Source organism: Vulpes vulpes, chromosome 15, assembly GCF_048418805.1.
Source record: "Vulpes vulpes isolate BD-2025 chromosome 15, VulVul3, whole genome shotgun sequence".
Classification (NCBI taxonomy): Eukaryota; Metazoa; Chordata; class Mammalia; order Carnivora; family Canidae; genus Vulpes; species Vulpes vulpes.
In genome coordinates, this window is record NC_132794.1 from 48979449 (window position 1) to 49003196 (window position 23748).

Genomic DNA, 23748 nt, shown 5'->3' on the forward strand with positions numbered 1-23748 from the left:
AACCAGAATATCCCATTTTTAATGACCTTAAATACTCATCTACTTATAAGAAGGGGAACAGAGTAAATGACACTGTAAACCACAGTCTGCTGACACTATGAATGGGATTCCATTCTGTTGAGGATGGCACACAACCCCAGGCCAAAGTGGGAAACAGCCGCTATGGTGGTCTCACCCATGGCCACTGGGATGTCTGTCCAGTTCAAGGCACATTTCTGTGTGCAGATCCCCTCCTCATTGAGCACCACGGTGAGATCATCCTGACCCACAGCCACTTTTCCATCTGCCAGAGGTGCAACTAACGGCTCCAGTTGTTTTCCTGTTGGAAAGAGCTCTTTGATGGACCCTTTTCCATCCACCTATAGGAAGACATAAAGTGAGTCAATCGATGTTCTCTCACCAGGGGCCTGAACATGAACATGGCCTGAAAAATCCAAACAAAACCCCAAATCTACAGAAGCCAATAATATTCCTAAGGAAATACTATACTGTGTTTTGTCATCACAACATAGAGCCAGGTTTCCTTTTCTTTAACATAGGAGACAAGCAACTAGCCTGGCAACTAACAATGTCAAGTGCTGGTGAGGGTGCAGAGTGACTGGGACTCTCACTCACTGCTGGTGAGAATACAAAATGGTATGGCCATTTTGTTTGTCGGCTTCTTATGAAGTTAAGTATATACTTACCATACAACCTAATAATCCCATTCCTTAGGCACTTGCTCAAGAGAAATGAAAAATGTTTATGTTTATGTAAAAATCTGTATGCAAATGTTGATAGCAGCTTTATTCATAATGACTAAAAAGAGGAAAAAACTTTGTCCTTCAACTGATGAACGGATAAACAAACCGTAGTACATTCATACCATGTACTACTTAGCCATAAAGAATATAATGACTTGCACAACAATACAGATGGATGTCCAATTATGCCACGTGAAAGAAGCCATATTCAAAAGGCTACATACTGTAGGATTCCATTTATATGATATTCTGGAAAAGGCAAAACTATAAGAGATGAAGAACAGATCAGTGATTACTAGAGGTTGGGGCACAGGAAGAGGGGTTGACTTCAAAGGGGAGCATGAAGGCATTTTTCAGGTGATGGAACTGCTCTGAATCTTGATTTTGGTGGTGGTTAGATGACTCTAAGCTATGTTAGAACTGTATAGCAAAAAGAAAGAATTGTATTGTATGATATAAATAAGTAATTTTTTAATAGGTTGGGCCTAAACCAAGATTTCCCACCCTCAAAACACTGTACCCTCACGAAGATGGTAGCAGCATTCAAGGTAGTCAGAGGAATGAGAGCCTACTGCATCTTCTGGCTCTGTATCCCCATCCCTCACAGACTTCTTTCAGCACCTACAGGTCTAGCTGCTATTCTGCTCATCAGTCAGCTGGATAGCAGTGACTTCTTTACGAGTTTGCAACTCTGACGCTGATAAAATCAAGACATCCCAATAACGTAAAAATGGAACAAATATATTAACTAGATAAATAAAGAAGAGCTAACAAGGTAGGGAGTAGGGAAGTGGGGAGAAATGGAGATGGAGAGAAAGCCTTCTAGAATTGCCAAGCCTGGAATATGGGAGTGATATAAAGCTAAGAAATTTGGGTTATTCTATGAAATGAATGGTATATTAACCTTTTCTACATTCAGTATGCATACTGGAGGAAAACCAACATCATGGATATTTACCACATGGGTTAAGAAAAAAAAGGTCATAAAATAATGTTTAACATGCTATTTTTAGGGATTATTTCTGAGTGAAGGGATTATGGGTGACTTGTATTTCCTTTATTTTGCTTGTCTTTATTTCCTTATTTTTTAATATTAACACATGTGGCTTTTGAAATTAAAAAAAATAAAAATAACTTTTAAAATAAAGATACTAAAAGCTTTTGGCGTGCAGAAAACTCAAAGTCTTAAAAATACTTAAGTTAATACGAAAATTAGTTTATAATTCCTGAGCACTGAATCCTTAAGATGGCAGCCCTAACTATCTGTTCCAATAATTAGATACACGATATGGATAATTAGTTATGTAGAGAATTGAGAGTTGATGCTGCTGGGCATCAGACATCTATTTGTAGAGATTCTGAGAAGCATAAAAAATAACCAAACATACAAACACAAACCCTGTTATGCCAAAACGCTACTTAAGGCAGTCTCTTGACCTGTAATTCAGATGATCATGTGACCATCATCCCGAGGTAAACCTATGATATATGCAAAATAGTAAGTTTTACCCTTATTAGGTAGTAGTCTCTCTTGAAACCCACACAGATAGAGTTTTCACACCATGCCATAGACTTGGGCACATCTGGTACACTAAAGTCCCCCTGAAGAAAGAGAGCAAGAGTTCAAATGGAAAGATGTTAATAGGAAAACAACAACAACAACATGATTTTCCTGTCATTCTACCCCCATGCTGCAAAATCACCCTCACCCCTATCTAAAAACAAGCCTACAAGCATACAGGTAGGAAACCACCTAACAAAAATTTAAGCCACCCATGAACTGGATTGTATTAGATATCCACTTTGAAATAAACCAATCCATTTAACGTTACACAACTGTATCTCCCCTGCCTCCGAAGACCAGGAAACTCTGATGAGTGGCCATGAATAGGCTCTCATGTACCCGTGGCAGAGCCTTCATCTGGAGAGAGCTCCAGGTCAGAGGTCCTGACCTTCAGTATTACTGAACAGGAAGTCTTTCAAGGTGGGAGTCAACATGGACCAGGTAACATGGACTTTACCTGCAATTCATGAAATTCCCTATCCTTCCAGAAATAGAGCTGCAGCTTCTTTTTCACGGCCACACACATCCGCAATACCTCCTCACCAGTCTCTGTGTGCTAGGAAGAGATAACCAGAGAAAATGAGATGTATATACAATGACTCCATAACTGAGTGACAGCTAAATTAATTAGAGATTTTCTACCTTGAAATGGCTACTAATCTGAAAATCCCCTATAATACAAAATCACACTGCCACACAAATTGAGTGGAAGAATGCCAGTTTTCTAAGATGTACGGAAGAGCACTTCCTCCCCAAGGGCTGCTAGTCAAAGCCCCAACCCCCATAAATCTCCTGGACATTCATAATTCACACAGGAAAATCCCAGGGCAGGCCTTCACTTATGTAACTGCTTACTCCTTTTGTTCTTAAATGTTTCTCACTCATGGCTGTCAATACATGCTGGTAAGGGATCAGCATATGTCAGTGCTCACTTTCAATCCCTTAAGGAGCGAGGAGAAAAGTGTCTAAGCATAAAACAGTGCAGCATCAATGTAGATCACGGATGCTAAAAAGTGATCAAAGCTGAGTAGAAGGGTAAGGCAGATTTTGAATAATGTAAGGATGATGAATTGGCAAAAATGAGAAATGTCTTTCCCAAAAAACAAAAAACACCCAATAGACAAAGAATACAATAATATGTTCAGAACAAGGTCAACTTAATGTCCTACAGCTGTTTGTGATACTGGTTAAGCCTGGCTTTTCCTACTGATGGTTTGTCCATGGCAAGGGCTTTTTGCTGTGTGTTAGTTGCCTCTCGCCATACAAATGTCTGGTTCTCTAATTAGTACACACACAAGGAACCCAAATCTTTCCCCTTCAGACCACATACAAAGGGAGACATTTCTCTAATACAATCCAAAATCAAACACTTTCTTTGGAGTCTCTGCTGAGTTTGGATATCAATGTTATTCTTCCCATCTAATGGTAGGAATAATATAAGAAAGACCATATTTATTAAAACATGAAGTCAAACTTCACCTTGCCTATACTTACTTGGAGGTCACATGTGAATAGTGATGCTCCCTTTGCCTTTGAAACTGTGGTGATTTGTTGAAAGGTCAATAGGTCATGGACATAAATGTTATTTTCTGTTTGGAAGGAGGTACAACAACAGTATAAATTAGCACAATTCTCTACACACAAAAAAATAACCAACAATCAGAAGAACCAAAGGGCAAATGTTGGTTGAAGATGTATCTGCAGTTTCATTAACAATGATTTATTCTGGTCTGTTCTCAGAATCACATTACCAAATGTTTAAGAGGTCACTTCTGTTCCTTTACATTTGGACTGGTTTATGTAGAAGAGCTCTTTCACAACCCAAGCACTCTTACACTCTGTCATTCTCAAGTCTGGAAATTTACGATGCAATATTTGTATAAGAACTGGCTTTCAAAGCTCCTTCTATTAACAAGCATCAGTAAAAGAAAGGAAATCCTCTGTGGATTTGGTACAATCCCATGGCAAGGATTTATTTTTTAGCAAAGCAAGCAAAATAATTTCACTCAGGTCTCCTATCTAGTTTTACTCATGAAGATTTAGTTTCTTTAAGTTTTTCTTTCCTCCTCGAAACTCGGTTTAAAATGATTCTACCAAAAAAATAAAAAATAAAAAAATAAAATAAAATAAAATGATTCTACCATTTGGGCTCTGGGCTGACCAGTACAAAGCATGAGGCAAGTTTCTAGTCTTCTGTTAAGAAAAGGCCTCACTGGCTACCTTCAATCAAATCTATGGCTTTTCAAACAGGGCCTGAATAGTCTGGCCTTGATCTTTCTCTCCCCTATCTGTTGCCACTCTGCCACTCTCCACCAGACATCCTAAGTCTGGCCAGACCCCAGGACCTCTGCCTAAAATGCTCTGCCTTCCTTTCTCTTCCTGTCATAATCCCTAGATGATGCTGTCCCTCCCATTACTAAGATCCACACATTTTTTTATAAATTGCCATTGTAACTTATCACACTGTATCATGATTACTTTCTGTCACTTCAGTCTTCACAATCAGAACACCAATCTCAAAGACAGAAGTCCTGTCTCATTCAACTTGGTATCCCTAATGCCTGGAGCAGGAGTCAGTAAATATCTGCTCAATGACTGAATGAATGAGTTACATTCCTTGGAGAACAGAGCTCAAATTTATGAGGGATGCTGTTGCCCTTAATACTCGTGTACCATGCTGTGTCTGGTTTAGAACGAGTTTCAAGGTCTATCAATTTAACCATGAAAGAGTTAATCAGGTCATAGCTTTTATTTTTCACCAGAAGAAATACAACTGCAACCCGTTTTCTTACCTAACAAGCTGACCAGAATCTTAAACTGGGAAACCACATGGATCTAGAAAAGAACAAATCATTAGACTCAATTAACATTTCTGACAAGGCTTAACAAATGTTCATTTAAGTACAGTACTAAAAAAAGGGACTAAAGAGTCTATGCCAATGGTAGGGATCTGACTTTTATGTATGTGCAATCTCAATTTCTGCTCATTCTAGGGGATCTCAGGCACATGATGGATGGACTAAGATCCCTGCATAAATGGGAGAACAGACAGCAGAAAATTCAGAATTAATAAATAATGTCATTGAAGTTCTAGTTTTGATAGGGTCTCACAGAAGTCAAATATTCTTGTAGCAACCATCACTGCCTACCTGCTGAATCTTTTTGGAGAAGTTTTTATTGGATTTCTCTAGTGTCACTTCAAACCTGTTGCAACCTGTAGAAAAGAAACAAACATGCACAGTTTCAAACACAAGGATATGTGTAAAAATAACCACAACAAAAAATGCTGCTCTACACTGCTCTCCTACCTGAATCTAAAAATTCCTGAAAGACTGGAAGCCAGAGACCTACACTGGATAGCTGTCTTTACTGAGTGCAGGAAGTTGCTTTCAACTCCAAGTTTAGAACAAGGTGTTTCATACACCTAGCAGAAAAAAATCACACCACAGTGAATACTGAAGCTGCAAGGTACCTGTGAGTCTGAAGGTCTCATCCTACAAAATAGTACTTTGGCTAAGTGTTTATAAAAAGTTACAGTCAAATAAAAGAGCCCAAGCAATGAAACCTAGCCCGAAGCATCCTTAGATCTAGACCAGCTAAATCCCAGCAGCTACCATACGTCCTGCATCATGGGGACAGAGCAAACACTCAACACTAAAGCAATTTAATACATCTACACTTACTGCCGCTTTCAGGAGATGCTACACCTGTTAACACTGCTACAAAAAGGGAAGAAATTACATACCATAAAAATAGTGATGCCAGCCTTTCTGTCTCAAAGGTTACCAAAGAGTCAAAAAGAGAATAATTATCATAATAATTACAGCAGCTATCACAAACTATGTCATAACTAGGTGCTAGGTTCTGGGTTTAAAAATTTACACATATTTTCTATAACCTTACAACTACCACCAAGAAGTACGTATAATTATTCCAATTTCATACTTGAGGGACCTGACAGGTCAAGCAGGTAGCAGCCAGTGAGGGACAGCCCAGAAGCAAACATGATGAGCTCTCACATCTGCTTCTGCACTCAATATTTTGATAGTTTTGATTGAAGGATAGGACAAAAATCTGTCCTCACATGGACAAATAGTTGGAATACAGAGGAATATTTTTTTTATTTTTATTTTTTCCAGAGGAATATTTTTAAAGCTTTTTCAGATAACTGTACATCATTTTGATACTATACCAAAACTTGACAAATAGAGTTTCTTGCAATATGGAATCTGAACCTATTAATGAAACTTTCTGTCAAATTAAAGTCAATTAGTCTTACACTTTATTTATTTATTATTTTAAAAATTTTCAGTAGGCTCCACATCCAGCATAGAGCCCAACACAGAGCCCAATATGGGGCTTGAACTCGTGACCCTGAGATCAAGATCTGAGCTGAAATCAAGAGTCAGACACTTAACTAACTAAACCACCCAGACACCTCTTGTACTTTAAGTACAGTACTAAATGGATCTTTTACTCATGCATGATTTAGATCTTTTAAATGGATCTTTTACTCATGCATGATTTAGAAACTTCAAGCACTGGAAAATACTGTTCACTGAGTTATACAGATTCTCCAGATGTTGGCACATTTTGTTATAGGACATATATATATATATGTAAAATCACACTCATTATCACCTCCAATGTCATCAGAAAAGTATTGAGAAGCTGTCGAGCTCATAGAGGTGGATATAATTTTTCCACAATTCTAATTTTCTATGGAAAGCCCCAGCCTTACTTTTAGCAGCATATACTTCCAGTTGTTTTCTTTGAAATGACAGACTCCTTTGTTCGTTTTAAGAAAACATGTACCAAACACCCAAGTGGTCTGAAAAACCATAATCTGTCATTCTTTTAAGCAAAAATGGTGTCCCACAAAAAAAAAGTGGCCAGTTCTGCTTGTAACTCAAACAAGTACTTTTTCTCGAGCCAGCCACTGTGCTTCATACCCAGGCACACAGCACTTCTTACTACATCAGAGATTATTAAAAAGATGTGTTGTCAAAGATTAGATATAATAAAATAATTTTTACTGCCTCACAAAGAACATTCTTAAGTGAAACTTGGCTTAAAATACCAGAAACCACAGTGTGTGCGTGCTCTATAGAGAACAACACATCGACTACTAGAACAGTTATGTACCAACCAATAAGCTCATTAACCACTATCCTGAACTTATGCTAAGGACCAGTTCTAGTACTATCACTTCTGTATCATCAGTGCAAATGTCAATACATGTCCATGAAAAAACAGTTTGAGCTGAAGGCTACTGAGAAGAAGCAGATAAAAAAAGGCTCTCTCCTTCCCTTCAATTTGCCTAAAAACAGAATATACATTTACAAAGGTGTCCCTCCTCCCCTCGCTACCAAGGACAGAATTTAATCAGTGGAGATAGCTCTAGATTTCATTAGCCCAGAAAGGACACTAGACCAATCTACTAACAAACTTTACTTACTCATCATTATTACATTAGTTCCCCCATGTGTCTGCCTTCTAACAATTTGCCATCCTAGAAACTCAGGGTCCTTTTCCTTTGTCTTATCACTTCTCTAAAAATTTGTTGTTCATTTGTTGTTAAGATAAGCCCAAATTCCAACCACCCCTTTGAGTTACCCATCACTGAATGCTCCCATGTATATGTATAATACACATGTTAATACATTTTTCCCCCTTTAATCTGTCTTTTGTCCAATTTATATGTTCCCACCCAATGAACCTAAAACAGGTAGAAGAAAATTCCCCCCCATACACCCTAGAAAAACGCCCCTTTTCCCCATGTTACCCTTTCTCCAGGTTCCAAAACAAAGTATCTATTTCCATTCTAACCTTAAGCTATTTACTACAAAAAGTTTTTTAAGTTGAAAGTTATGAAATTTTTTTTCTAATATAGTTAAATAATGACAATTTCATATGGTTCAACACATTCTGGCATTAACAGCAGATTTCTACAGATTCTGTAGCTCCAACGTACATTATCCAAACACATCAATTTTCCATGAACAGAACAAGAAATAAAATGAGGAAAAGAGAGTGAGGTGCTTTTTCTCTCCCCAAAGAGGAAACCCTAGCAAAATAAATTTCAAACACTTTAGTTATTATTCTACATTTTAAAATTTTTATTTAAGATTATTTATTTATTTATTTATTTGAGAGAAGAAGTGAGCAAGAGGAGGAGCAGGTAGAGAAGGAGGAGTAGGCTTTCCACTGAGCAGGGACCCCGACCCAGGGCAAGACCCCAGAACCTTGAGTTCATGACCTAAGCTAAAGGTGGAAGCTTAACTGACTGAGCCACCCAGGTGCCCCTATTATTCCACATTTATCACTGATAAAGTCACATTTGATTGGAGCTTTACTTTTCAAAGTCCTTGCATTTGACCCCAACAATTTTGTGAGACAGTTTATAGAAGAGGAAAATGAATTGGAAAGGACCTACTCAGTCATTTGGCCAAGGAGAAACCTGGGCTCAAACCCAGACCTTCTCTCTCCTAGTCCACCCCTCACAAGTTAAGAAAGGTTTTTAAATCAATAGTTCCTAACTTTGTTTCCTACTACCACATCATTCACAAAAAAACCTATTCCCATCAGTGATATTTCCTATTTCTGACAGTCAGTCTCCAAGAAGTGAGGAGGGGAGGAACATTCAACCCCACTGATGAGATCAGGGTAGGGGAACAGAGTCTGAAAAAAACCCCCAAAAAACCTAGAGACTTTTCTTATGTTTCTCCCCACTTTCCCAACATACTGTCTCAACCCCAGTTATTTTTAATGGTCCAGGAATCACTGATTTCATAGCTGTATACTAGCTGACTATCAAAATTTTTTGCATGAGTAGTAAGTCACCTCTTTCTTGATGCTGGAGAGCTGCCACTTACCAGCATCCTTTCGGATCCTATAGAGAAGAAGATGTCCTTGTTTGGTGCCAACAAGAAGCCATTCTTCTAGAAGAGAAAATAGCAGTGAGAAAGGTCAATCAGCTTTAGTAAAACCCTATTTCTTGAGCTGGGGCTTATAATCAGAAATCAAAGGGTCAAGAAAATGAATTGTTTTTGATAGCAGCCGTTTTGCAAAGCTAAGGAATATTTATATTCATAAAGTGTTTGAGGGCAGCCCCAGTGGCCCAGCGGTTTGGCGCTGCCTTCAGCCCAGGGCGTGATCCTGGAGACCCGGGATCGAGTCCCACATCAGGCTCCCGGCATGGAGCCTGCTTCTCCCTCTGCCTGTGTCTCTGCTTCTCTCTCTCTGTGTCTGTCATGAATAAATAAATAAAATCTTTTTTAAAAAAGTGTTTGAGAACCAGCCAATCAAAAAAAGTATTACTAGACATATTAGAGAATAATAAATGTTCCTGCCTTCAGTGTTTCAAAATTAAAATGACCAAAAATAGGATAAAAATATATAAAATCATAAAATGGATAGTATAAGCAGGAAACTAGGTAACTATCAGAAACAAAGCTAAATGGCATCATTTAAAGGTTTTATGATTTTACTTTAGGGAAAATAAGTGTCATGGCATATTAAGTTCACAGAATTCACTATCTTAAAGGATGGTCTAGCAGATAAAATTAAGTGTTGACGAAGATGTGAAGAAATTGGAACCCTCACACATTGTTGGCAGGGATATAATAAAAATGGTGTGGTCACTCTGGAAAATGGTCTGGCAGTTCATCAAAAGATTATACATACAAAAAAAAAAAAAGATTATACATACAGTTGTCATATGACTCAGCAATTCTACCCTTGGGCATATACATAAGACACATGAAAACATACGTCCACACAAAAACTTGTACACAAATGTTCAGAGCAGCAGCATCTGTAACAGCCAAAAGGTAGAAACAACCCAAATATCCATCCACTGATGAATGGATAAACAAAATGTGGCAAAGTCATACAAATGGAATAGTAGCTGACTATTAAAAGGAATGAAATGCTGATACATGCTAAAATAGGGACGAATCTGACATTATGCTAAAGAAGCTAGATGAAAAAAGCTACTTTTTATGCTTCTATTTATATAAAATGTCAGAATTGCCAAATCTGTAGAGACAAAAAGATCAGACAGGAAAATGGGGAGTACATACTAATGGATATTGGTTTTGTTTGTTTTTTTTTTTTTTTTAGGGTGATGAAAATGTTCTAAAATTGACTGTGGCAATACTTGCACAACTCTGTGAAGGTACTGAAAAACACTTAACTGTACACTTAAAATGAGGAAATTGTAAGGTATGTGAATTACATCTCAGTAAAGCTCTTACTTAAAAAAGAAAAAAGAGGGGATCCCCGGGTGGCTCAGGGGTTTAGTGCCACCTTCGGCCCAGGGTGTGATCCTGGAGACCCGGGATCAAGTCCCATATCAGGCTCACTGCATGGACCTGCTTCTTCCTCTGCCTGTGTGTGTGTGTGTGTCTCTCATGAATAAATAAATAAAATCTTAAAAAAAAAAAAAAAAAAGAAAGAAAGAAAGAAAGAAAGAAAGAAAGAAAGAAAGAAAGAAAGAAAGAAAGAAAGAAAGAAAGATGGTCTAGGCTAGTGACTCTTTGGTATATATCAGAATTATTTGAGGATTTGTTAAAACAGATTGGTGGGCCTTGCCCTCAGTTTCTGATTCAGTGGGTCTTGCAATAGCCTGAAAATTTCCATTTCTAACAAGTTCTCAGGTGATGCTAATGCTGTTGGTTCAAGGACTGCATTCTGAGAGACACTCGTCTATACTAAAAGAGGCTCCAAAAAGCGTTTAAATAATTACCCTGACAGATCTATACTAACTTATTAAGAGAAGTTACACATGTACAAGTACTTCCTCATCTTTTTGATACTGTGAAAGGTCATTCATTTCTTTTATAAACTCTCTTGATCCTTTGCAAGACAAAATACTGGATAATGGTACAAATAGATAAAACTTTATTGAGCATGCAATGTGTTCCAGGACATGCTAAGCACATATCATGTGTTACTTCATTAATCCTCATGACTATCATTTGAGGTATGTTCTTCTTATAAATCTCCATTTTATAGATGAGGAAGTTGAGGCCTAGGGCATAATTTGTCCAGAGACATACATATAGGAAGATGTGTGTAGAAGCATCAGGATGTAACCACAAGCTGTGATACAATGACTAAGGTATCCTACATCAAAAGAATGGGTGTTGGCCAGAGGTTGTCTGAAAGGCACTGGTTATATTTATAAAAACAGGTCAGAGGTCACATCAGGAACACTTCTCCAGGTTGATGTACCCAGTCTTCCAGAAAAATGTAGTGAGTCTGACTTCCTTTGTGTTTTAAAACCAAGGCAGGACACAGAGAGTAAGACAATGCATGCTCTTAATGACATAAGAGAAATCAGAAATAAAACTAGCTCTCAAAGGAATGCTGGAGATTTATGTTGGAGAACATAGAAGACAAAAGAAACAAGTTCATGATGCTTGCTCTGTAAAAGATATTGTGCTTAGAATTCTACTTCTAGATATCACTGTATTGAGCAATTGATAAGACTCAAGTTGATTTTTAGGACACTGACTGCTACTTCAGATATAAATAAAATGAAGTGGAAAATTTTTAACTCACTTATAGCATACCTAAAAATCTATAACCAAAAAACCAAAAGATTATTCACCATCTTCCCCCTCCTTCTCTCCCTACTCTGCTCCCCAAATCCTTAACAGCTCCTGTTTTTACCTCACAGCTTCATCTTACACTCGGGTCTGTAAGACCTATCAATTTTACCTCTACAAAGCACCTCACAACAGCATATCCCAATCTCCCCAGGGACCCTAGTGATGGCCCCAACTGGTCTCACTATGTGTCCTTCCATGTTTGCTGCAGGTTACCTGAGAGCAAATCTGTGATACTGTCACAACAGGGCTTAAATCCTCATGAAGCTGCACTACCAAAATAAGAAGTCAAACTTATAAGCATGACATTCAGGGGTCTACTCTCCATTTTAATCGAGATGTTTACTTGCCAACAGATGTTTGTTATCAAACGTCTATTAGTCATAAAATTGAGAATCAGACAAATACATTAAAATAAAAAAATTTAATTGAAGTTTTATTTAACCCTTTTCACATTTTAATTTGAAGGTGCTGAGAAAAAAATGCATTGATCATACATGCAAAGTACTGTAACAACTTTCTTTAAATAGCAAAAGTACCACACACACATTCCTAATGCTCACACTCATTAAGGGAAAATAGTACATCATCTAGATGCACTAATGGCACAGAACCCCTGAGGAGGCTTGATTTGGTTAAGAGAAGTCAGTGAGGGCTCAGATGACCAGAGGACCTGCCCCATGCTGGGCCTCCACATTTTATGGCACACCATCATATGATACAAATCGTGGATGCAAAACAGAGAATGAGAAGCTTGCAGAGCAGGCACAGAATAGGGTAGACAGTCTCTTCTGGGATCCAGTACAGCAAACCAGAAAGTGGGACACACTACATAAATGGTATAGTCTGTGGGTAACACACACGTAAACAAATGTGAACCAGCCCTAGAAAACTCCTGACAGCTTCATCCTGAGCCACAAGGTTGGACTTTATTCCTCCTGGGAAGTGAGTAAGTGCTGGGCCATCATCTCCTAATTACCCTAATGAAGCTCTGTCCAACAGTGCAACTCAGCCCAAGCTCATGTGATAAACCATTCCATTCCTGGCCCAACACTGGCCACTGCAGAAATGAAAAAGGTAGTGGTCACTTCCCCTTTTTTGGGGTCATAGGGCAAAGAATAGTGTTTCTTAAAGCATCAGCCTGATTAGCTGCATCAGAGTCACCTGAACTTATTAAAAATGCACATTCCCGAGTGCTGTTCCCAGATTATTTTTTCTTTAAAGATTTTATTTATTTATTTATTTATTTATTTATTTATTTATTCATTCATTCATTCATTCATTCATTCATTCATTCATGAGACACACAGAGAGGTAGAGATATAGGCTGAGGAAGATGCAGGCTCCTTACAGGAAGCCTGATGTGGGACTCGATCACAGGACCCCAGGATCACGCCCTGATCTGAAGGCAGATGCTCAACTGCTGAGCCACCCAGGCGTCCCCTGTTCCCAGATTCTGACACAATTCGGCAGTGGTGAAAATCTGTATTTTTTAATTCAATTTTTAAGTTATATGATGCAGGTATGTAGTTTTAATGCTAAAACTGTGTAAGTGTAGCTTCCACCCTTGTCCACTCTCCCTGTTATCTCCCTCTCCTATAAGCAACCATCTAAGTCCTTTTTCTTTCTATTGTTTCTTTGGAAACTAGAAGAATGATTGTGTAAACACACATACAGATACACATACATTACACATGTCAGCATTTTTTTTTTTATAGGCTCTGAATATATATTAAAGTTTGGGAAGCAGGGGCCAGAATCAGACATTATTTACTGGATACATGACCTTGGAAAAATTAAATTCTCAGGTTATTCCTCTGCAAAATGGAGTTATTATTTCATAAAAGTTGAATAAAGATTAGTATTCAATAAGCAGAAGCTATTACTATTAATATCATTATTCATTTATCCATTAAACAAAAAGATTTAATGAATACCATTACAAGGAACTATTCTAGGAACTACATAAATAAAGCAATGTATAAAACAAAGTTCCTGCTCTGAAGGAAATCATATTCTAATATGGAGAGACAATAATATAACATAAAATAGCATTAGGTAGCAAAGCTATGATAAGAAAGATAAGGCTGAATAAGAGAATAGCACATTGTCTTTCATATAGCATAGTTAGGGAAGGTCTTGCTGATTTATGTGACATTTCAGCAGAGACCTGAAGGAAATGAGGAATGAGCCATGTAATATTTAGGGTAAGAGAGTGCCAGGAGGAGGAAAAGAACAAGTGCAGAAGCCCGTAGGTATGTGTTTTGTGTGTTATGGAAATAAGAAGACTGTGTGACTAGTAGGAGAACGGATGGGGGCGCAGATGGGGTAGGTGAGGGGAAGTAACCAGAGGCCTGATGATGTCAGATGTAGAAAGCAGAATAAGGACCCTGGAACTTATTCCAGTTGTGACAGGAAGCTACTGAAGGATTCTGAGAAGAGAGATGTGATAAGATTAAGTTTTCAAGGGCTCACTCTACCTCTGTGGATAAAAGATGAAAGTGTGGAAGCCTGGGTGGCTCAGTGGTTAAGAGTCTGCCTTCGGCTCAGGGCGTGATCCTGAGTTCCGGATCAAGTCCCACATCGGGCTCCCTGTATGGAGCCTGCTTCTCCCTCTGCCTATGTCTCTGCCTCTGTTTGTGTGTGTGTGTGTCTCATGAATAAATAAATAAAATCTTTAAAAAAAAAGACTGAAAGTGGTACAATGAAAAACACAGGGTGATCACTCAGAAGACTACTACAGTAATTCAGATGAGAGAGGTGGTGCTTTCAACAGAACAGAAATAGTGCAGATGGAGAGAAGTGATTGGATTCGAGACTTATTCTGGAGGTGGAGCAGATAAAATGTGCAGATGGATTGGAAGTGGCATACAGAAGTGAAGAACGACTCCAAAATCATTAGCAAAATGGGTAAAGAGAAATGTCATTTGCTGAGATGTGGGGTACAGGGGGACAAGCATGTTTTGGGAGAGTGAAATCAAGAACCTTTACGGCCATGCTATTAGACATCCATATGAAGGTGCTGAAAAGGCAGCTGGATTCTACAACCCTGGAGTTTAGGGAGAAGTCATCATCATCAATATCCTCATTTCCATTTCCCAAGGGATGGATTATGGTGTCTCTCGATTATTGTCTGGCCCTGCATAATCTGGCTTCTGGAGGTTCCTGGATGAATTTTTGGTAAAGGGGGTAATGACTAGATAGAGTAATACTCACTGCTGCTTAAATCTGAAAACAGTTTTGAGTCAAGAGGTGGTAAGTAGCCTCCTGTAGCCCAATACCTACCACGGCACCCTAAAAGGTAATGAGCATTTCCCCTGTAGGGTGGGGGATCATGGTAGACAAAAAACTACGCAACATTTCAAAATTATCTTTCTGAAAAGTTCAAGTACAAGAAATCTTTACTGTGACAAAGTAGATTAGTGAAAGGCTGAGATACATGTACTACTCATTCCACAAGGCATCAGTCAAGGACTCTGGCAAGCTAAGTAAAGCACGGTAGGCAGCTGCATTCATCCTTTTCAGAAGCATATGTTCTAGGCTGAGCTGGGTACCCCTCCTCCCTGTTTCTATAACAGGCAGCAAATGCTTCCTGTATCAATTATCTTGTATCATTATCTGTTCCTGTCACTTTGTCCCTCACTGTGTGTCCTAGGAGCACAGCCACTGCTTCTTATTCATCCTTTTATCCTTCTCTTTAGCAGAGAAACTGGTCCACATGTGCATTTGGTACATATTTGATGAGGAGTTAGAGGAATGTGTGTCCCTTTGTAGCAGTGTCAAGTCTTTCATTTTTAAAAATTTTTTCCTCTATTTTTAATTTTTGTTGAGCATTTAACAACAGAAAATAGAGAGGATTTTTTTGGAGATATCTGGAGGAAGCAAGATTCTTTCCCTCACCCAAGGGACTAGGACAGCTTACTGTGGAGGTGGGATTTTAAAGGAACCCAGGGCTGCTAGAGGCGAAGACTGTGCACATTATCATGAAGACCTGTAGTGAAAGCACCCTACTGAAGAGGCTGTGAGACACTCTGCAAGACTGACTGGGTGGCACTGTCCATAAATGATGCAGAAGATGCTACCCACCACCATGATTTCCACCAGGCCTCTGTTGGGTCCCTGGCTCAGTATAAGATCTGATTAAGAGTTCTGAGTCACCTTTGTGTGGCCCTTGATTTCTAGGACCTGGACAGTAACAAGAAAGACTGAAATTATTTGTTTGGTCTTTGATGACTGTTATCAGACACAACCACTCTACAAGTATAATGTTCATAAGTAAGAGTCAAGGTTTAGTCCCCTGAAACCACTTGTATTCTAGAGCATACAAGAGATGCCGGACCCTGCTTTCTATACTGGCCAATTGCAGAAGGATTACACAAGTTTTTAATTGGTTAGATTTCATGACAGCCTGGACTGATGCTCTTCTACCTACACAGTTAGGTAACTTGGGCACTTTGAATATAAGGCAATCGACTACTCGCCTGGATTGAATTTAAAACAATACGAGTTACCTACAGTAATGAGAAGCGAACGATGAATGATCACCGAGGGGAAAAAGGCATACGATGCTAAGCATTTAGTGCCTCCCAAAATAGTGTTGTCTTTCACCTAAAACAACAGAATCATCTGGACAAGTTGAAAACTCCCCACTGTTTGCCCCTCCCGAACTGAAGACTTATTGGGAATCGAAAGGAGCCAAAGCTGAGCACCGTTAACAAGAAAAGCTCAACCTTCAACTCGGTACCGAAAACAAGAGTAAACGAACCTAAAACGGCCGGGTCCCTGAGGATTACCCAACAGCGTTCACTGTCTACAGTACTACGCCCCTCCTCATCCCAGGCCTCTCTCCGACAGCGTCCGACCGGAGTTCGTACAGCCAGACGCCCGTCCACTTTCCTACTTTGTGAAAGGTCGGAACCGCTTCTGCGCTGACCCTGCCGCGGCCCCTTGGGCCCTCAGCTCACCCCAGGCAGCCAGACAGTCGATCTGCAGAGGCAGCTTTTCTAGGATCGGCACTGGCTCGAAGGCGTCGTGCATGGCGGCGAGCAGGGTCACCGCAGCAGTTTCACCCGGACTGGGCCGGGCCGGGCCGGGTCCTCGGCCGGGAACCAGCCCAATGAAAGGGGGCCAACCGCGACGCCGAAGCGGCACCCCAGCCACAGGCCTACGGCTCCACAGCCGTCAACACAGGACTTCCTGCGGGGCTAAGCCCGCCTCTTCCGCAGAAAGCCCCGCCCCTTCCGCCCTAGCTTCTAACGCGCATTCGAGGAACGCGCCGGCGTTTGGGTCCCCGCCTTATTTGGGACTTGGCGCCTCTTTGTCATGGAGCCCGACTAGTGTTGGGGTTTAATAAAAAGGGAAAAAGTAACTTAAAACTGTCTCAAGTAATGTAGCATGGTGGTGAATTCGAGCTTTGGCTTGTTAGCCGGGATGGAGATCTCCTTCCTATTTAGGAAACTAGCTGTGATGTTTAATCAATCTCCAGAGGCTTTATTTTCTTATCCGCAAAAGGATGGTAGTGCTTTGCACTAACCTAGGGTCGTGGGCGCCTAGCAATTCTTGACCCCCTCTGAACACCTAGTAAATGGTGGTTTTTGCACTACCATTATAATCCCAACCAGTTTTTAAAAGGTTGTCCTAGGCCAGTGCTTTACACCAGTAGCATCAACATCACCTGGGAACTTGCTGGAAATGCAGTCTCAGGCCTCATTCTTTCCCTACTCAATCAGAAAATCTAGAGTAAGGGGATTCAGCAGTCGGTGCTTTTTAATAAGTCCCTAAAGAGAGTCCATGCACGTTGAAGTTTGAAAACTACTGCAATAATGAAGTGAATCTGGCAACTCCACCCTGCTCCAGCAGGAAACAGAGGAGGTAGGTCGTAAGAGTAATAAGCATTTGGGTCTAAAAAATGTAAATGAAAAAAAGGGTGAGTCTATGATAAGAAGTAAAAAAAAAAACTGGCCTTGGTCACTTTATTTACTCTCTTTCCCCTTCACTACATTTTTATACATCAGTTCCTCACCTGTAAATTAGTGTCATTGTCCCTCTTTACCAAATGCTGTATCTGATAATCTAGTGAAATATTTTCAAGGTGTTAATACACAAAAATTGCTAAATAAATCAAGTGTTGTGGCTGAATTTCACCAAAGAAAACGAACACCTTAAAAATTTAGAATTGCCAGCTGCTGTTCTGGAAGAAGGCCTAAATGCCTAGTAGTGTCAGGCCCAAGGACTAAGAACTAAACAGATCAACGTAATACTGTAAATTACTTCTGAACCAGTTCTAAGAAATGATACACTATAATTACAGTGACATACATCATTAAGAGAAAGAAGAATTATCAGGTCCCAGTCTATATAATTTACTATACACAGTATGATTTTCTTTCTCTAGTCTTAAGTCAACATCTAACCACCCTCAAAAAATATATGACCAACTATCCTGCTGCATTTTAACTATTTTTCACTTGCTTAGTTTCAGTATGGAAGAACAGATGCACACAATAGTATCACTAGCCTTTTGCTAGTAGGTTAACCTGAGAACATAGTCAATTCTTCATATTGTTCCTTAGAGATACTGCCTACGTGACTTTTTTTTTTTTAAATCACCACAGCAAACAGCTATAGAGATATTAAATAAATGTAAACACTTTCACTATTGTATGAGTTAGTAAAGATTGCATGATGTGATCACTGGTTTCAACAAATAGTAAGATGATGAAGAACAAAAGCCACATAAGGAAAATTCCCACAAGGGTTTGAGAGGAAGAAGGGTCTGTAGGGACAAGTTTGAAAAAAAATGAGGAAAATACATTAATTTTGTTAAAACTTTTTTATATTAAAAAGTGGCATGAACTTTCTATGTAGAACAAAAATCTTGGGAAGGCAAAATTGGACAAAACCATTAAAACAGAAATATAGTGCTTCAAATGAATCCCATCACCTTGTGATGTCTCTTATAAACAGTCTTTAAATCAACACCAGGTATAAGAACAGTCAATCCTAAAGAATGAGCAGCAGTCCAGGGCCTCCACACTACTTCATGCAGGAAAAACTGTTTCAATTAAGCCAGAAGGACCTGTTTCCTTTGTATTAGCTCCTGCTTAAGCATTACAGTTCCTTTAGCAGGGGGCTCACTCAAAAGCACTGAGATGGAGTGCCTCTCTGCCTCTAGTGCAACACCCAGTGAATGGTATTGAAGGCAAACAAAGCATTGCCTAGGATTCTGCAATGCCGCCACCCTTGGAGGCTTACAAAACAGTAGTTAAAAGTTCTGGAGTGTGCACCACATTGCCAGCAATGGGATGTGTCACAATAGCAGATGTCAAGAGTTAAGCTAATATTTCTCTCTAAAGTACATCTGAAATAGAAAAATCTTTAATATACACCTTTTGTAAACAAAATTGCACTTGATTTTTTTTTAAATGATCTGAATCATACTGTAACAGTTTTTGTACACTCTTCTTTTTGTTTTAAATCATCGACAGAACCATGGCTCCTTAACTCAGGACTCTTTTTCTCCAAACCACTTCTGCGAGATGTAACCTTGGCTTCTCAGGAAACGGAAAGATAATTAACAATTTCCCCCATCACCTATGTAACTCCCTAAATAAATAAAAATTATAGGCAGTTGCTCCTGGAGATTACATATTATGGTGTTGATGTCATAGTTCTTTAAAAGATGTTAAACTTTTTAGTTTGAAAGATTAAACAATTTAAACATTATAGAAGGCTCAGGAACAACACACATAAGTTGCATAAACATCCATGTCAGGGTGTGGAAGGGAAAGGGGCATCAATGTTGTAAATAAAACACTTGTAGATTTTTCTCATCCTATGAACTTGTTTTCAGGAAGATGTTCTCCTTGTTCTGACACTTCTCACCGGCTCCAATGCACAAAGGTCAAGGAACAGATCAGGTTTCACTGCCTCCTCTAATTCCATGGAGGAGTGTAGAAGATTGACACAGAAGCTGATCTCTTCCCAGATACTGCCCATCTTCAACTGCGTATGTTCTCATTTTTTACTCCATTTTGGACCTTTCAAAGTGTGTGATCATTCGTTCCTGAGGGAAAAAGAAAAAGTTTTTTGTAAGTATTTTAAATGGTCTACATTCCAAATATCTTCTACAAAGATCACACACACACACACACTTCCCTCAAGTACCTTTATTTATGTCCATTAAATATTTAGAAATGGTTCCTAACTGGGGTACCTGGTTAAGCATTCAACTCTTGATTACAGCTCAGGTTGTGATTTCAGGGCTGTGAGACTGAGCCCCAAGTCAGACTCTGCACTGGGTGTGGAGCCTGCTTAGGATTCTCTCTCACTCGCCCCCCACACTGCCTCTGCTTACACTCTGTCTCATATATATAAAAAAAAAAAAAAGTTCCTAACTATGAAAATTTTGAAACATATAGATGTCCAGGCCTCACCCAAGATTAACTGAACCAAACTCTCCAAGTTTCTGGACATTAAACCACAGATCAAAAGGAAATGTGTATTTTTGAGACAAATAAGATGACTAAACAAATATCTACTTAAGGTTAAACTTTAATGAAAATGTGTACCTCCTCTGATTCAAGAATTTAATTTGAAGAAAAAGTCAAGGATGTGAACAAAGATTTAACCAGAAACATTTCTACTGCAAAACTCAAAATCATAACAAAATAGTAGAATGTCCAAAAACGTAGGACTGTATAACAAATTATGGTATACCCTTATAATGAAATACTACATATTCATTAAAATTACATTTGATAAAAAAAAGCTCTAGAGATCTGTTGTACAACACTGTGCATATAGTTAACACTTTGTACTTGAGAATATTAGGATGGTAGATTTTATGTATTTTCATAAATTTTTTTTTAAAGCATGTTAAAAGGTGGCTCAGTCTGTTGAGAATCCAATTCTTGGTTTTGGCTTAGGTCATGATCTCAGGGTCATGAGCTCAAGCCCCACATCAGGCTCTGCGCTCAATGGGGAAGCCAAAGAAGATTCTCTCTCCCTTTCTCTCTCAGCTCCTCCCCCCCAGTCACACTCTCTTTCTAAAATAAATGAATAAATCTAAAAAAATAATTTTAAAAGGCATGTTAAAAATTATATCTGATTAAAAAATAGTTTTTAGGGGTGCCTGGGTGGTTCAGTTGGTTGACTGCCTTCAGCACAAGTCATTACCCCAGAGTCCTGGAATGCAGCCCCATGTTGGGCTCCCTGCTCAGCGAGGAGCCTGCTTCTCCCTCTACCTCTGCCCCTCCTTCCCACTCATGCTCACTCAAGCACTTGCTCACTCTCAAATAAACAAACAAAATCTTAAAAAAAAAATTATAGTATACCTTTTCAATTAAGAAAATTAACATACTACTAAATTTCTTATGTAATTTTTTACCTTAGAGTTAGTATTTTTCATTTTTACTTCATTTGCTAAAAGTACGTATATAAATTTATAGTGAACTCTGACAGAACTGTAAATACTTTTTCAATATGAACAATTGCATCAGCTAAACTATCTTTTTCACTTTTTTTCTTAGAACTACTCCTCCTGAAGCTCTCTGGTCTGTTCCATTCTGGACTAGATGCCCTCCAAGACGTTGCCCAGCTATCACTCTCAGAGTTTCTTACATTATCATCCTGGGATATTAAGATTATCCTTGCCTTTCTGGTACAGCCTTTATTTCCTGGATCCCAAGTCGTTTCTAGTTCTCTAATTTTGTGAAGAACATTTTCTATTACTTTTCTGAGAAAGCACATATAGGATGTTAATTATTTTATTTCCTGAATGACTGAAAACATCTTTATTTAACCCTCATATTGTTTGTGTATTTATTTATGAATGAATGACAGAGAGAGAGAGAGAGACTCTCACACAAAGAGGCATGTGTGTGTGGCAAAGACTCACACAGAGGAAGAAGCAGGCTCTATGCAGGGAGCCCGATGTGGGACTCAATCCCAGGTCTCCAGGATCACACCCTGGGCCAAAGGCGGCACTAAACTGCTGAGCCACCTGGGCTGCCCTCATATTGACAGTTTAGTTGAATATACAATTCTAGGTTGAAAATAATTTTCCTCACAGTTCAAAGACATGGTTCTATTATGTTCTAGCTTCCAAAGATGAGACTGAAGAATCTGATCAGTTTTGATTTCTGGTCCTTTAAAACTTGTTTCTCCTGTAATTCACTTAAGTTCTTATTCAATTCTAGAAAAGGTTTTCACACAGGAAAATATGAACATATGGGTGCAGTCAATACCACTGAAAACACTATAAAAAACCTGCATTGCCATGAATAGCCCAACAGAGTTCCACAAAGTCAGCCTTCTCTGCCTGAAATACAGTGGTGGCTGGAGAGCTTAAGTCAAAGGGAAGCCCTGAAGACAAACTATCACCAGAAGTCTTCAAGAGGGAGATCTGGGACCTTGCAGAATACACCATAGGAAAGCAAAGTGTTACAAAGAAAGACAGATTTAATTCTGCACAGTACAGTTCTCAATTATTTTATGTCAATGCACAGAACAGCTAAGGAATTTGACATTGTGTGCTATATCACACAGCAGGTCAGTGGGAAATGAACAAATCATTCTGTAGCAGCCAATCCAAAACAATAGTTGGAATCAGGCAGATGCTTTCAAAGGGGTTTCTAAAATCAAGGGAGTCTAGAATAACCTAATACTCAGAACAAAATACATGCCCTCAAATCTGATGTATAACTTAAGAAAAGAAATAGGGGATATGTGTAGAAAGGAAATTTCTTGAATACTTGGGTTCTAATCTTAGTATTTCTATTCTCATCCTTTTTTAACTATGCCAACTATAGTTCTTCAGGGTATTACTGAGTCAAGTAAAATTCCCCTAAACAAAGGACCTATGATTCCCTATTGAATCACCAGACCCACAGTTTATGCACATGACTTGATTACTAACCTCATCTGAATCCAGAAGGGCTGGAAGTGCTCTGCAGAGAAAAAAACACCAAATTGAACAATGTAAATTCATAAATAGTTCATAAAGGAGAGTGGAATTATGAATACAATTTAAAGCCTTTTGTATAATTTTTTTTTTAAGATTTTATTTATTTATGTATGAGACCAGAGAGAGAAAGAAAGAGGCAGAGACCCAGGCTGAGAGAGAAGCAGGCTCCATGCAGAGAGCCCAACGTGGGACTCGATCCCGGGTCTCCAGGATCACGCCCTGGGCCAAAGGCGGCACTAAACCGCTGAGCCACACGGGCTGCCCACCATTTTTTAATTATCTAAGATCTGCATCTTATTAATGGCCATTTCAGGGGAATAAAAGCAAATACAAAAACAGAAAGATTATTGGGGTTGTATAGAAAAAAAATTATGTTGCACTGTGACAGGGCCAATATTTAATTAACAATATAGCCATGAGAAGGAACTAAAAAGTTCCAAAGAATTATCCCAGTGATTTTGGGAAGATGTATATATAGCTAAATCTGTCTAAGCAAAAATGTTATCTGAACAAATAATCCTGATTACTTTTGGTTGTATACTATTCATAATTTTTATTTAACATCCTTTTAACATTTTTAATAGTATTTAATTTAATCTAAGCATTCTCATTAGCATGTTCTTTAGCTCATTCCCTTAAAATAATAAAAGCAATACTAACTGAAATAGGATTCTCATGGTAATGATTCAAAAACTTACACATCTGTCACAGAAGAAGGAACATTCTCTTCTACCCACTTCAAATCATCTTCCTGCTAGGAACATACAAATACAAAGTTGTTACTAAAATGCCCCAAATAATACATGACAAGTAAAGATCTACAGAGGTCTCAAAATTTTTAAATTTAATCTTTTGGGCATT

At 38.8% G+C, this 23748-nt stretch overlaps 2 protein-coding genes across 6 annotated transcripts in view; both read right to left on the minus strand.

Moving 5' to 3' along the window:
• The window catches only part of VPS39 (VPS39 subunit of HOPS complex), a 46934-nt gene extending 29766 nt beyond the window's left edge, over window positions 1–17168 (minus strand). The window contains exons 1-8 of one of the 3 annotated variants that reach the window (XM_025998530.2): window positions 16886–17168; window positions 9183–9248; window positions 5457–5521; window positions 5100–5142; window positions 3802–3896; window positions 2765–2863; window positions 2253–2345; window positions 176–359 (exon numbers count right to left, since the gene is read on the minus strand). In XM_025998530.2, coding sequence (XP_025854315.1) covers window positions 176–359; window positions 2253–2345; window positions 2765–2863; window positions 3802–3896; window positions 5100–5142; window positions 5457–5521; window positions 9183–9248; window positions 16886–16958 — 718 coding nt within the window. In that variant the 5' untranslated portion in view covers window positions 16959–17168. Of the gene's footprint in view, window positions 1–175; window positions 360–2252; window positions 2346–2764; window positions 2864–3801; window positions 3897–5099; window positions 5143–5456; window positions 5522–9182; window positions 9249–16686 lie in introns of all 3 variants that reach the window. The other 2 variants (XM_025998531.2, XM_072738380.1) reach the window with 2 other exon arrangements.
• A 1570-nt stretch (window positions 17169–18738) lies between these two features.
• The window catches only part of TMEM87A (transmembrane protein 87A), a 38528-nt gene continuing 33518 nt past the window's right edge, over window positions 18739–23748 (minus strand). For 2 of the 3 annotated variants that reach the window (XM_025998536.2, XM_072738384.1), the window contains exons 18-20: window positions 23586–23641; window positions 22840–22870; window positions 18739–19986 (exon numbers count right to left, since the gene is read on the minus strand). In XM_025998536.2, coding sequence (XP_025854321.1) covers window positions 19945–19986; window positions 22840–22870; window positions 23586–23641 — 129 coding nt within the window. In that variant the 3' untranslated portion in view covers window positions 18739–19944. The remainder of the gene's footprint in view (window positions 19987–22839; window positions 22871–23585; window positions 23642–23748) is intronic. The other variant, XM_072738385.1, reaches the window with a different exon arrangement.